This window comes from Homarus americanus, unplaced genomic scaffold, assembly GCF_018991925.1.
Source record: "Homarus americanus isolate GMGI-L3 unplaced genomic scaffold, GMGI_Hamer_2.0 scaffold20465, whole genome shotgun sequence".
Lineage (NCBI taxonomy): Eukaryota > Metazoa > Arthropoda > Malacostraca > Decapoda > Nephropidae > Homarus > Homarus americanus.
The window spans coordinates 6,547,562-6,561,010 of record NW_024756914.1 but is presented as its reverse complement, the minus strand read 5'-3'; the positions used below and the strand labels follow the sequence as shown (position 1 = coordinate 6,561,010).

Below are 13,449 nucleotides of genomic sequence, written 5' to 3'. Positions count from 1 at the left end.
TTACCTTTCTCAATGTTTTGAATACGTAACCGAAGAGACTCAGTGGTAGTTTCCCACTGTTTATTCAATTTTGTAATATCCTCCATTATGTTAACATGACCATCTTGAGAGAGCCTATTACATGTTTCATTAATGTGAGCCATATTTCCCCTCTCCATCTCCACCTTCTGAGATAAATCCTGGAAATATAAATGATAAGATTAATATTGAAAATACAAATATTATATATGTTTCCATCTTCAAAAAATATTTTATTCATCTTTGCAGAATAAAGTGAAAGTGAGGTTCACAGATGATATTGGTACTGTACTGTAGTGTATATAGGTACATGTATATTGGACAAACATGGTGAGAAACCTAAAGTAGATTTCAAGAGACTGAATAAGTGTCACTGGAAAGCAGGCTGTAGTGAAGTGCCCCAATAAGGTAAGATTGTCAGTAAAGGTGGGCAACTTCAAACTACATTGCAGCAATATTCAAAATGTCAGACATAGCTCTGGCTAAATAGTGACTCAAAATGCTAATTACCTGTACTGAACTCCCCTCTTATCCTGTTATGGTTCATACACATTCCATGTTTGGTTTAAATCCATTACTATTTAACTGAGTTACCATATTCACAACACCCCCAGCCCAAAAACAGACAGATGCATGGACAGAGACAGAAGGAAATGAACTGACACAGCCAAACTGTGGAATGCTCTGCCTTCTTCTGTGTTTCCATACTTATACAATCTGTCTCACTTTAAAAAGCTGGTTTTCCAACATCTTCATGGTGTAGATTAACACAGTATAACCTTTTTCTTCTCTATTTTTAATTTATTTCTGTTCTTATTTTTCGCCCCCTAGGCCCCATTGTGGGTTGTTCGACCTGTGCCTGAGTAGGCTAATTCCCGTAAAAAAAAAAGTATGGATAAAACACATGTACAGGTACAGTACTCCTATTGACTTCCATTTGAGATGGTAGCAACACATAGAGACAAAATTACCTTGAACTTGATATGCTGATCTTGCATTTGTGGAAGAGTGCTGGCAGAATATTCAGATGCCAATGCTGCTTCTAAACTCTCCAGCCACTTTCCAGAGGCATCCATGGCTTTAAGAAGAGACTCAGGGGGAGGTGCCAAGGGTGCAACTGTTGGAGTCACAGCCTGAGCTTGCATCTCTCCCAGTGTTTCATTCCACTCCAAAAATCTGTTAAGAATGAATGAAAAAGTATACATAATCCATCACATTCCTTTCAAAATTCCTGGATGTGCAGGTTACAAACAACTAACCTTTTTCAACTACAGTAATATTAATCAACAATTTAAATTCAGTCAATACGCTCTAAATCAAATACTTCTTTAAATCTAATGACTTTTCTCTTTTATAAATCTATTAGTTCCCTAATTCTCACCTTTGCATAAGGTTTTCCCATTTGGTGTGGAAGGCGGTTATCTGCTGCACTAGAGGCTGCGATTCCTCTTCCCATTTTTGATTCAGTGTTTTTGTAGATGCTTTCAAGGCTGCAATATCTTCATTATGACTTTCCATTGCAGCAATTTTTGTCTGAAATAAAATGAATAATTAATTATGGTATCAATTTAGGATACATCAAAGCTCAAAATACAATAATTCACAATAAAACTATATTCTGTTTTATCTAGCAACAGAATATGTGCACAAGATTTGTGTATATCCTCCAGTGTCTCCCTTTATTCTCTCTCTCTTACACACACACAATTATGTCACAAATAAAATCTCAGCATTACTAACCTTACACTGCTCTGCCTGAAGTGTGACAGCATTCGGTTCATTCTCACTTACAGTGCGGACATCCTCAAACCATCGTACAAAGCCCTGATAGTGTACCTCAAGATCACTTAGATCTGTGGTTACCCTCTTTTTCTGATTCAAGTAGGTGATGCGGGTCCTGCACGAGAATATGACAAAGGCCATTAAGTAAACAGAACTTATATCATTAATCAAAAGTTAAGAAGAATGATACTTATTGACAAGTAACTGGCATAAAGTAAGGGTGAATGTAAACAAAAGTAAGGAAAATATACAGAGAAAGGAGACAAGAAGAAATAAATGTTAATTTTAAATCAGATAAACTGGATAAGTGGAGTATTTCAGATATCCAGAGGTGGATCTAGTAGAGTACAATTTTGCAAGAACCAATTTGCTTCACTTCTAAAATAGTATCATGAATAAACACAAATAAAAATGTTAAAAAATTTTTTTTACTTAATAATTCAACTCAATACTTATGCAAAGAACATGGCTGCAGAAGTTGAGACAAGCTTATCATTAAAACATTACCTAATTTCAACAAGCATTTCCATTAAGGCTTCCCATCGGCTAGATACTATTGCCACCTGCCGTTCACTTTCTTGTGATGATTCTCCAATGGTAGATGTCTCAGAAATTGCTGACTGTCCAAGACTAACCACTTTGTAATACTCTTCTTTCTGACCATCCATCTAAAGAAAGAAAGGGAAATATAACATATTAATATCTTTAAAATATTTGTCTTTTCTTACCTTTACTATATACGAATATACCCAATGATCACACATAAAGGCAATATTGCATCTGACACATAACTCAGAGTATCAATGGTGTCATACATGTAAATTACTTACTTCACTTTCCAGCTGTTGACTAAGTTGAACAAGCTGGTCAAGAGAAAGGTCTTCAATTGCTTTTGGTTTGATTTGGGCTTCCACTGAATCCATCCAACCACCCAACTGATGAAGTGCTACAGAAAAATCCTCCTGACTGCCTCCTTCAAGTTTCTGGCGCTTGACAACACTGCCCGTAACCTGCTTGAAAAAATTCAAGAATAGTTTCATTTTATCAGATACACCTACATGCATTAGGTGATTTATGAAAGTGTTCCGTTCCCAAAAAATATATTGTAAATAATATTTTTGTTTGTAAATAGGATCACATATCCCATAAATTCACATTTTAAAAGCAAAAATATGTTCATAAACAATAAAAGATTCAACACCTCTTAAAATAACACAAAACTTGTTTTTAATGACATTTTTAGAGCATACAATAAGCCAATAATATACAAAATCAGTTACTAAGCCCAACTAGTCAAACTAAAATTGAAAAAAGTTACAGTAGTCACAACTTTTCCAAAAAAAAAAATCATTATTTTTGCTGTACAGAATTAAAAATAAATTTATGCACTTATAAACTTAATCATAAGATGGCATAATTACAATTGGTCATATTACTGTACTGTATTTAGATAATATGACACGGCAAGTTCACTAATATGACCAACTTTTATAAACCTTTCCCATCTGACGATTTATTGTTAAATTTAAAAGTTACAATTAGCATAAGATGATTGCAGTTTCACTACACCTAATACATGCTGTTATCATATCTAAAAGCAAAACCGACTCACCGTTTCAGTAACCTTTGTTGTGATGATCTTGGTGATAACAGTGGCACCCTCGTGCGAGATAGTAGTTGTGCTAGAACTCACAACATCACTAGAACCATCAACTGGGACCATCACTTTGGTAATATCAATCCCACTTGCTGCCAGCTAGAAAAGAAAATTATAAACTTTATTTTTTACAGTTTTCTTTTATGCTTCCTCTTAACCTATTCTCACAGCAGTAATCATCATTCTCTTCTCACAATTTATAAATACTACACTGCTTTGCCTCAAACTTGTTCATCTTCTATAAAAGTTTGGAAGCTTAAGGAGAAATACTAATTATTGATATGGTGCTTCAACACACAGAGAAGACCCTGGAATGGGCAATAGCCTAAAAACCGTCTACATTTCCTAAATTTTGTCCACTTACTCCTCCTAAAGGTACACCTACTCAAGCATTGACCTATACTGTATATGAATTCCATCTCAAGGATATGCAGAACTAGAATATTAATCTTGATATTGATGGATGACCTTTTCTAATTGGAACATCCACAGGTTAATAGTGTGTGCTGAGTGTGTTGGATGACTAGAAATGACATGTTCCATCTACACTTGGAACTTCCTACATACAAAAAACTATTTACTGTCTTTTGCTGATGGATAAATCAGCTTAAATGTAATTTAGTGTGAAATTAAAATGTTGAAAGATAGAATTCAAGAAAAATCTCATCATAAACAAAAACAGAGTGAAACACACATACCCTTTGAGTCTGTGCTTCAATTATGCTAAGAAGGCAGTCCATTCGATCTTGTATACTTTCAATATCTGTAGATATATTTTCATGGGCTGGGGACCCTTCTGGAATGTAACTCAAAACTTTGCCACTCTCTTCTTGGAGATGAGCATGTCGTCGGTGTTGTACCTCCATCTCTGCTTGCAGAACCTGCAATAAATCACAGTGTGCTCATATTATCCAAAAGATGACAGCTTTAACAACTGTTTTGATTGTTTATAACTTTAGCACTCTAATTTCTGTGTATTTATTATTACCCAGATCCACTTCACCCTCTCATGCATATTTAATTTTACACAGAGAGGCACATAGGAGGCACCAAAAGGATATACTCAAGGTGATAAATACAATAAATGCAATAGTACAGACTGTTCCAGTTCTTTGAAAATACGTACTGTACATATATTTATAATAGATATATAATCATGGTTTTCATTTAGAGATCGATTGTCTAAACTAACTAAATCACACAGCTCATAGTGACCTCTGAATTTTTAGCACACATTAAACGGTAATGCCAGTGTTCTGAAATCATTAACCTCCATAAGAAGCATTATTTACTCACATACAATACTTTACACATGAAAATAACATTAATGAATATGACTTATGGAAAGCAAAGGAGGGAACAAAGGGAAGCCTTATAGCAAGAGAAAATAATAAACATTTTCAAATCCTTATTTAGTAACTCTGCTCAGTGATGACAGGGCACTGGTCTTTGATACAGTATACTATCACTAATAGCCTCTTACCTGCAGCATACTGGCATGTCGTAGGATATGTTCTTGTTCAGTCGATGGATCACTCTCAAATTGGCGAAGAGAAGTCTCCTTTTCGTTTAGCCACTGACGCAACTTTTCTATTTCTTGTTCAAAATGCTCCCAGTGCACTGATAGTGTCTGAAACCAGTCAGAATGATTATGGTGTAAACAGTCAGGATAAATTTTCTAAGAGAAGGCTGGGCTTAAGATCATTTACTGCAACATAATACAATATAGCTAGATGTGCAAGATGGTCTACTAAGTTTCAATCAATTCCAACTAAAAATTTGTTAGTTTATACTGAGACCTTGACTAAACTGGTATTTCAATGTCAGTCTACCATACCTGCAAAGTTGCCCAGCGTGATTCTGCCCAGCGGCATATGTGTGCCCATCTCTCACCCAGAGCGTTCAATTCATCTTCTAGAGTTGAATAAGCTGGTGGGAAATGAACAACAAAGGCATACAGTATATAGTAAAATTTCAAACTCTAATGATAAACAAATTTGTCAACAATCTTAGTAATGTAAGTGTATACAAGGAAAACTTTAATAAACAAAATATTCAACACCATGACTACAGTATTCTTCTGGAAGCTGCAAAACCAAGAATTCTGTCTGTTAAATGTTACATCTATTAACTAATGTAAAATATTTATATAGGAAACGGACGTTCGGCAGGCGAATGAACTGGACGGTTGCAGGGCGCGATAAACGGATGATGGGATGTAGAACTGTCATTAAGGTCCCATGGAGGACTAAGGACATTGAGCAGAACATGTGAAATTTAAGGCTGTTGGTTTGGCTTGTTCTCTCTTTGCTGGGATAATTCAGAATAGTTTGGAGTTTCAATTGAATTTCCATGACACATTCGTGATATTGCCAAGATATACCCAAAACTATATTAAATGTAAAAAATTCTTAAGAATATTATTTTGGTATCTGAAGAGATTTTTGTCTTCATGTGACTCCAAAACATAATATTCTTTTAAACTACAAAATATGTACAAATTCAACTCTATGCATAAACTACACACAAAATTTACAACTTCAGCTTAAAATCATATCTGTAAACTAAATATCATAAGAAATACCGGAATACTGCACTGTAATTACATACCTGACTCATATTAGCAATACGATCTTCTGTTTCAGTCAACCATTTCTTTAGGCTTTCTAGCTGCTTCTGCTGCAGACTCATCAACTTCTCATGTAGTCTGTAATGCAAAGAATGATATAAGACCACCCACAGTTAGTGTGAATATGATCTAGTAATTTAAGGTGCCTTCAAGGAGGAACTCTATTCAACACACCCTGGTGTAATTATACCTTCATTGTTGGGTCTTAGCTCCCCAAAATATCAGCGAGATTCTTTCTACTGTATTTATTATTCCAACTGTTTCAAAACATATCAATTTGGAAGCTTGACTAGATTTTTTTTTAGCATCTTCAAAAATTATAGTTACCGTGATTGTCGGTCCATAGCCTTGACCCTGAGATCTTCCCAACGTGTGTTAAGAAGCTTCATTTGCACCCTAACCTCCTCCTCCTCTTCTTCCTCCATCACTCCCTCTCTCATTAGCCGTGATCCCTCTCCAAGCACGTCACCAATGCCACCTTGCTTCGATGTTAACTCCAGCATTAGTTCCTGGAAATAATATTACATTTTATGTTTTAAGTGATTAAGTAATTCTTCATAATAATTTTGTTAGTATTCTGCAAGAAACAGTCTACAGTCAGTTCTGCTATAACGCGATAGTTGTGTTCTTGTAAAACATCGTGTTATAAAAATTCGCGTAATAGAAATAACAGGGCTTATGGAGAAAATGGGTTAGGTGCAGATTACTACTCGAAATCGAAAAAAATTTAGTCGTTAGCCTAACACAAAGGATAGTACAGTCTAAATAAATGTTATATTCATATCTAATAATGAAATCATACAGTAGATGTAACACTTTACCTTGAAAAAATATGAATATAACTTGATAGGGGAGAAGGGTGATTTTGAGGTAGATAACATCGAGCTTCTCTTCAAGGGTTATAGCCTTTCTTTTACGATCATCACTGGAAATGCGATCACCAAAACGCTTCTTGGAGATATCCTTCTTTACCATATTCACAGTTAATACCACAAAATTGGAGAAATAGTAAGCAAAAATCGCGTTACAGCAAACAAGCGTTCGCGTTATACAAATATTGTTCCTCTATTCATAAATTGCGTTAGAGCCAATTCGCGTTGTCAAAACACGCGTTGTAGCAGAACTCACTGTACCCTAATTATGCTAAAGGAGGAAAATTAAAAGAACATAAGCTTGAGAAAATTACTAATGGCTATGATACTACTGTCTGACTAATACCAAGTACTGTACTGTATTGCAGTAATGTATCACACTGCATAAGTTCAACTAACTAAATAAATACCTCTAAATCATGAAACTGGTCCTTCACTGCCTCTGTCGTGTCAGCAATTGGAGGCATGGCAGCCAGTCTGTCTTCTGCTCCCAACAGCCATGTCAAAACTTCTTCTAATGTTCGTTGATATTCACTCAAACCTATACTAACAGTGGACAGGGGTCGAGCCTTAGCAGCAGCACGGAGGGGGTCATCACTACTGCCCTGTAAATCAAAATCAAACACGTCATGAATACTGTATAAGGAGTCAATATAAATATTTGATTATGCCAGTATTAACCTCCAAACAACAAAACATACTCTGTACTCTGGCACTTTTTTCTATCATCATCTTCATGTACTTTTCTTCATTCAAAAGAGGATGGTATGTGAAGAACCCTCATCATTAACATAATCAGCCATCATCAACACCATGTCTGTCTTCCATAGCATTTAAAGCCAACAGCAAAAATAGAATCCTCACAAAAATCCTGATTCATATCTCCTCCATAGCATCAGTACCAAAGACATTTAACACCTATGCCCCAAATATATATAAATAATTCAGTATTTTGTTTTGAGAGTTGTATTAAAAACGGCGAACTGGCAAAGGGCGAAACATCTGGATACCTTTGCAATATATAATCTTACAATCAATAGCCCTTAAAATGTTAACATATTGCATGATGATTGACTCACCTCAATATTAAAGGATGAATCTGACTGTAGAGAGACATCCAAACTCTCCATAGTGAATGATTCATGAGGAAGAGCTTGGAATAGGCACATCACATACATCATAATTGACTTCTTGTCAGGCACTTGGGAATTCACATCTGCAACAGGAGACAGTCATTATGATTAAGAACAATTAAAGTTTTCATTTTAATTCAAGAATGTATACTGCATTTTCAATATAACCAAGGACTAAACTTCCTGAATATAAGGTACACTAAAAGCAAAATATCCTTTATCTCAGTGCTGCATGCTTTAGGGGACAATACCATAAGAACACAGTGATTAATTGTTAATGCTATACCCTAATCCTCTTTTAGTACCAGTACCGTAGTTTGTCTAAGATGATAAAGAGCTTTAAAAATTTAAATAAAACTTTAAATCAATATAGTTCGAAATGAAATATCTTACTTGATTTATAGGTTCTTCTTTTGTTTTTATAATTATCAACAAAAATCTTTTGACAACATTGTGAAAAACACAATTGCATTTTACCCTTTAAACTATCAGTCATATGTACCCATCAACTTGAGATAGAACATTTACAGTATACAGTATTATGCTTCATAAAAAAAAGAGTTACAAATAATGCAAAATACTGTATACAAATCTTGATGAAATATAATCTATTCATGCTCAACCTTTGTTGACTCACAAAGTGGATAAACACACTCACATTATTTCAGTACAGTAATATCTCCGTTAGCCGGAATCCCTCAAACCTGGAACTCTCCGATAGCAGGAATTGAAATTTTTCGGAAAATCGTTCCCAAAGCTGGAATTTTCCGGAAAATTACAGCTTTGGGAACGATTTTCCGAGGGGCATATTTTCTGGAAAATTCAGAGAAAATTTTCCCTATACCCGAAAAATTCCAGGGATAGGGGATTTTTTTTCCAGGTTTGAGAGAAGAAAATCAGGAGCATTTTCTGGAAATTCAGAGAAAATTTTTCCATTACCTGGAAAATTCCGGGGGTGAGGGATATTTGTCCGGGTTCGAGAGGTGATGTAATGAGCAATATCTGGAACTTCTGAGAAAATTTTTCTGTTTTACCAGGAAAATTCCAGCTTTGAGAGAGTCGTCTCGTTACCAGGAAATCTCTCATTCCCGAAAGTGCTCTGCACCAATTGTTCTGGCTAACAGAGATATCACTGTACTTCATATAAAAGCCACTTGAATTATTTTGTCACAGTCTCATGATGATAAAATAAACATATCTTAGGTTAACTCAGGGCACCAAATTGTCAAGGATCAGAGATGGAGTAAAGGTAGAATTTAACTAATAAATCATTGTCATGAGAAATTATTACTTGGAAGAAAACATCATTAAGGAATACACTGTACATATTTTTTACCTTCGGGATCCAAAAGTCTCTCAATGTTCAATTGCTCATTAGCAAGCCTAAAGGCATTCTCAAGACGAGCATATGGGTGTTTCCTTGCCAACACGGTCCAGTCAAATAGCTGGGGTCGTTGACTATGAATAAGCGCATTGAAGGCAAGGCCATCTGTCCATGAAGTGGTGAAGTTTCGAACATCTACTCCATGGTATCCCTGTTAAGAGAAATAATAGATGCACTCTTGTAAAATTTTCAGCTATTAATAAGCAATCAATTTTCTTGTGAAAAATACCTATGTGTATGCTAAGGTTCACATTCTTTGTGCCGTTCTGTCATAAACTTAAAATATATTAGTATAAAGAAACATACTACTTAAAAATACAGTAAATATTCATAAATTATAATTTTTCTCATATTACTATCCATTAAACATGAACATTTACAATTGCTAAACTGTACTACACTGAAAACAAAAAATACATGATGCATCATAAAAACTAAGATAATCTAAAAGGTAAACCCTGTACATGTACAGTATACAATCTTGCTCAGTATAAACTTATCAATACTATTAGAGTAGAAGATTAGCTGGTACCCTGTATAAGAAAATTTAAATACAGACATTCAAAACACTAAATTTTGTCAAAGGAAAATAATCTGTTATTTGTAGCCATTTCCAAAATTCTCGAGCTGTAAGGGACAAGAAATAAATGAATAACAAAATATTTTGTTTTACTTACCAATCAATTAAAGTGTGAACACGAAGTAAGTACAGTACTGTACGCACCTTAGTGGTTTGTCTGCACCATGCAAGTAGAGTTTTCTCTAAGTTGGTTTGTTGCAAATCAGACATCACATCCTTCAGGACTCCTTGAACCTGTTTGAAATATAAATATATGAAAGTGGCTGAATGGTTTGGAGTAGAATCTTTACGTGATGTCTCGGCCTAAAAATAAAACTTCCAATACAGACAACCAGGAGGAAAGATTCTTTTGTACTTTAAAATAATATTTTCTTTCTTAAAACACAATGTATGAGACAAGAAAATACAATATTCTATGTACAATACAGTATGTGCTTTAATTATTACCTCAAGTTTTGTAATAATTTTCAGATAATATCTTACTGTTGTTAAAATGAAACATTACGGTACCTACACAAGGCACAGGTTATAAAGTTACACAAATATCAAAGTTCTATCAACCAATTTCCTTTTAGAGGGCATTATCTTGACTTATTTTGGCTACCAAACACTCTTTTAGTTATCATTTTTCTGTTCAATAAAAATGCTACAAACCTGCCAATGTAAAATTATGGCCCACACCAGTCCCAATGTGAGTTTTGCTGAGCCATCCACAATGTGTTCATTAGATATGTTGACCAGCTTTACACTGTGTTCCTCGAGGATATTCAATGCTCTGCTCACATTATTCAGGTGGTGAACACGCATACGGCCCTTCTCACGTTTCTGGAAAAAGACGATAAAGCTCAGTATATTATGTTTATATTAATAAATAAACCAATATCTAACAAAGATTTGGATATCCCATTTCTATTTTATACCCTGTTCTGTACACTTCTACAATCATCACCCATCTTACTGAATTCTCTCATACACTGTACAGAATACTGCACCTTCCAGTATAATGTAATTCTGTAGTTGGGGTGAGTAATGATCCTCCAAAAAGTAGCACTGTACCGCAATATATATAATGCAGTTTTCCCTTAATTTTGCCTAGGTAAGATTTATTTCTTGGCATGACTGGATCAAAATATTTAAGCAAAACCAGGACTTGCCTTAATATTCATATACAGTGCATCCTCGTAAAACGTCGTCCCGCTTAACGTTGTTTCGGTACTATGTCGCTAAACTTTAGAGACCAAAAAAATTTTTAACGTCCAGGGGATCCGATACTACATTGTTTTGCGTGGTTACGGACTACTTTCTACGGTGCATAACCTACTCGTCTGACCTCGCTACGCTCTCCGGCTCGGAGCTCTGCCCTCACTCATGGAACATCACAGCATCCCCAAGCAACACCAAGCCACTCTCTGTTACGACTTCACATCATTAGTGTGTGCTTAAGTGCTTTTGCTCTAAAATTGTACTATAGCCATTCGAAATGGCTTCCAAGCACCCATCAAGTGCTACCGATGCTATTGTAGTGAAGAGGCAACGTAAGACCATTACCCTTGCTACGAAAATGGATGTATTAACCCGATTTGAAAAAAGGGAACGTGCTGTGGACATAGCCGCTGTGCTTGGTCTAACCCCCACAACGGTGCATACTATCAGGACCAACGCTGACAAGATTAAGGTTAGTGCTGGAAGTGGTACTACTCTCAGTGCAACTAAAACAACTCGTACTAGAAGTACTGTGATAGAAAAAGTGGAAAAGATGCTGGCTATGTGGAAGGAGGACCAGAATCAATGCAATGTGCCTGTGAGCCTTATGGTTAACCAGCATAAGGCCATATCCTTGTTTGATGACATAAAGGAAGAAGAGGGTGAAGGATACAAGGAAGAGAACTTAACGGCCAGCTGAGGCTGGTTTCAATAATTTAAGCGCAAGTATAACTTCCACAATATTAAGATGAATAGTGAAGCTGCCAGTTCGGATACAGTTGCTGCCGAGACATTCCCGCCAAAATTCTAACGGATTATCCAGGAAGGAGGCTACTAATCGAAGCAAGTCTTCAGTGTGGATGAGACTGGTCTCTTTTGGAAGATCATGCCTGAGAGGACCTATATCTCCAAGTGGCAAAAGACCGCTTGAAACTGCTGCTTGGCGCAAACACTGTTGGCGACTTCAAGCTGAAGCCTATGCTGATTTCTCGTTTTGCTAACCCACGGGCCTTCAAAGGTTTCTCTAAGGATCACCTTCCTGTCATTTACAAGGCAAACAAGAAGGCATGGATAACCGGTGCCATATTTAGCCAGTCGTTAAACATGTACGCCGTCCCTGCAATGAAGGAATACTGTGCCAAAGAGAACCTTGACTTCAAAATTCTTCTGATCGTTGACCATGCTCCAGCTCATCCTCCCAATCTCGACAACTTGCATGACAGTGTAAAAATTGTATTTCTGCCTCCCAACACGACAGCACTGAGGCAGCCAATGGACCAAGGCGTCATCGCCGCATTCAAGGCATATTATTTACGCTGTACCATGGCCCAGCTGCTCAAGGCTACAGACGGAGAAAATAAACCCACAATCCAAGAATATTGGCGTCGCTTCAACATTCTTCATGCAATTGACAACATTGGCAAGACATAGGAAGAGGTTTCAGAAAGTTGCCTGAATGGTGTGTGGCGTAAACTGTGGCCCGAGTGCGTCAATAGTTTTACAGGATTCACCGACTTAGTCCCAACTATGAAGAAGGATATCCTCAGCCTGGCTAGACAGGCAGGGTTTGATGAGCTGGAATCAGAGGATATAGAGGACATCCTGGTATTCCATACAGAAGAGCTCACCAACGAAGATCTGCAACAACTAACAGAACACAGTCCTGTTGAAGACGACAACGAACCTCAACGAACGCTAACTTCCAAGAGGCTGGCAGAATCGTTCAACGTGTTCCAGCAAGCAATGCAAATCCTTATAGATGATGACCTAAACAGAGAACATAGCTCAAAGGTTCAATGCAGCATTGATGACAGTCTTGGTTGTTATAGCGAGATCTATAAGGAGAAGAAGAAGAAAAGCAACACCAAGCAGTCAACACTGGATTCATTTGTTTGTCGCAGGATGGCAGAAGCAGCTTCTTCACAACAGCCGGCAGCCAAATAGGAGCAAACTTCAACGGAGTAGCAAACAGCGGCAGAAGAACCCCAGCCAGCGCAGGAGGAGGAGGAAGCAGCCGCAGAGTCTGAGTGACTCGCCACCCTCCTCCTCTCCCACCCGCCTCCATTCCCACCCTCCTCCTCCGCTTCACTACTCACCACACACTCTCTCCACCAGCTCCGCCCATCAGTGAGTACCAATACAAACTTAATAGTTCTCTATATATATACTATTTTCAAAAGAAATGGCAATG

The 13,449-nt window shown here is 36.7% G+C and overlaps 1 protein-coding gene across 1 annotated transcript in view; it reads right to left on the bottom strand.

The window, feature by feature from the left end:
• LOC121857283 (dystrophin-like) overlaps window positions 1-13,449 on the bottom strand; it is a 173,012-nt gene that overhangs the window by 101,821 nt on the left and 57,742 nt on the right. Inside the window, exons 3-19 of the mRNA XM_042353273.1 lie at window positions 10,710-10,880; window positions 10,200-10,289; window positions 9,428-9,626; window positions 8,038-8,174; window positions 7,369-7,563; window positions 6,414-6,595; window positions 6,068-6,164; window positions 5,295-5,438; window positions 4,941-5,087; window positions 4,156-4,338; window positions 3,413-3,556; window positions 2,631-2,810; window positions 2,308-2,468; window positions 1,759-1,915; window positions 1,400-1,551; window positions 990-1,194; window positions 5-179 (exon numbers count right to left, since the gene is read on the bottom strand). Coding sequence (XP_042209207.1) covers window positions 5-179; window positions 990-1,194; window positions 1,400-1,551; window positions 1,759-1,915; window positions 2,308-2,468; window positions 2,631-2,810; window positions 3,413-3,556; window positions 4,156-4,338; window positions 4,941-5,087; window positions 5,295-5,438; window positions 6,068-6,164; window positions 6,414-6,595; window positions 7,369-7,563; window positions 8,038-8,174; window positions 9,428-9,626; window positions 10,200-10,289; window positions 10,710-10,880 — 2,719 coding nt within the window. The remainder of the gene's footprint in view (window positions 1-4; window positions 180-989; window positions 1,195-1,399; window positions 1,552-1,758; window positions 1,916-2,307; window positions 2,469-2,630; window positions 2,811-3,412; window positions 3,557-4,155; window positions 4,339-4,940; window positions 5,088-5,294; window positions 5,439-6,067; window positions 6,165-6,413; window positions 6,596-7,368; window positions 7,564-8,037; window positions 8,175-9,427; window positions 9,627-10,199; window positions 10,290-10,709; window positions 10,881-13,449) is intronic.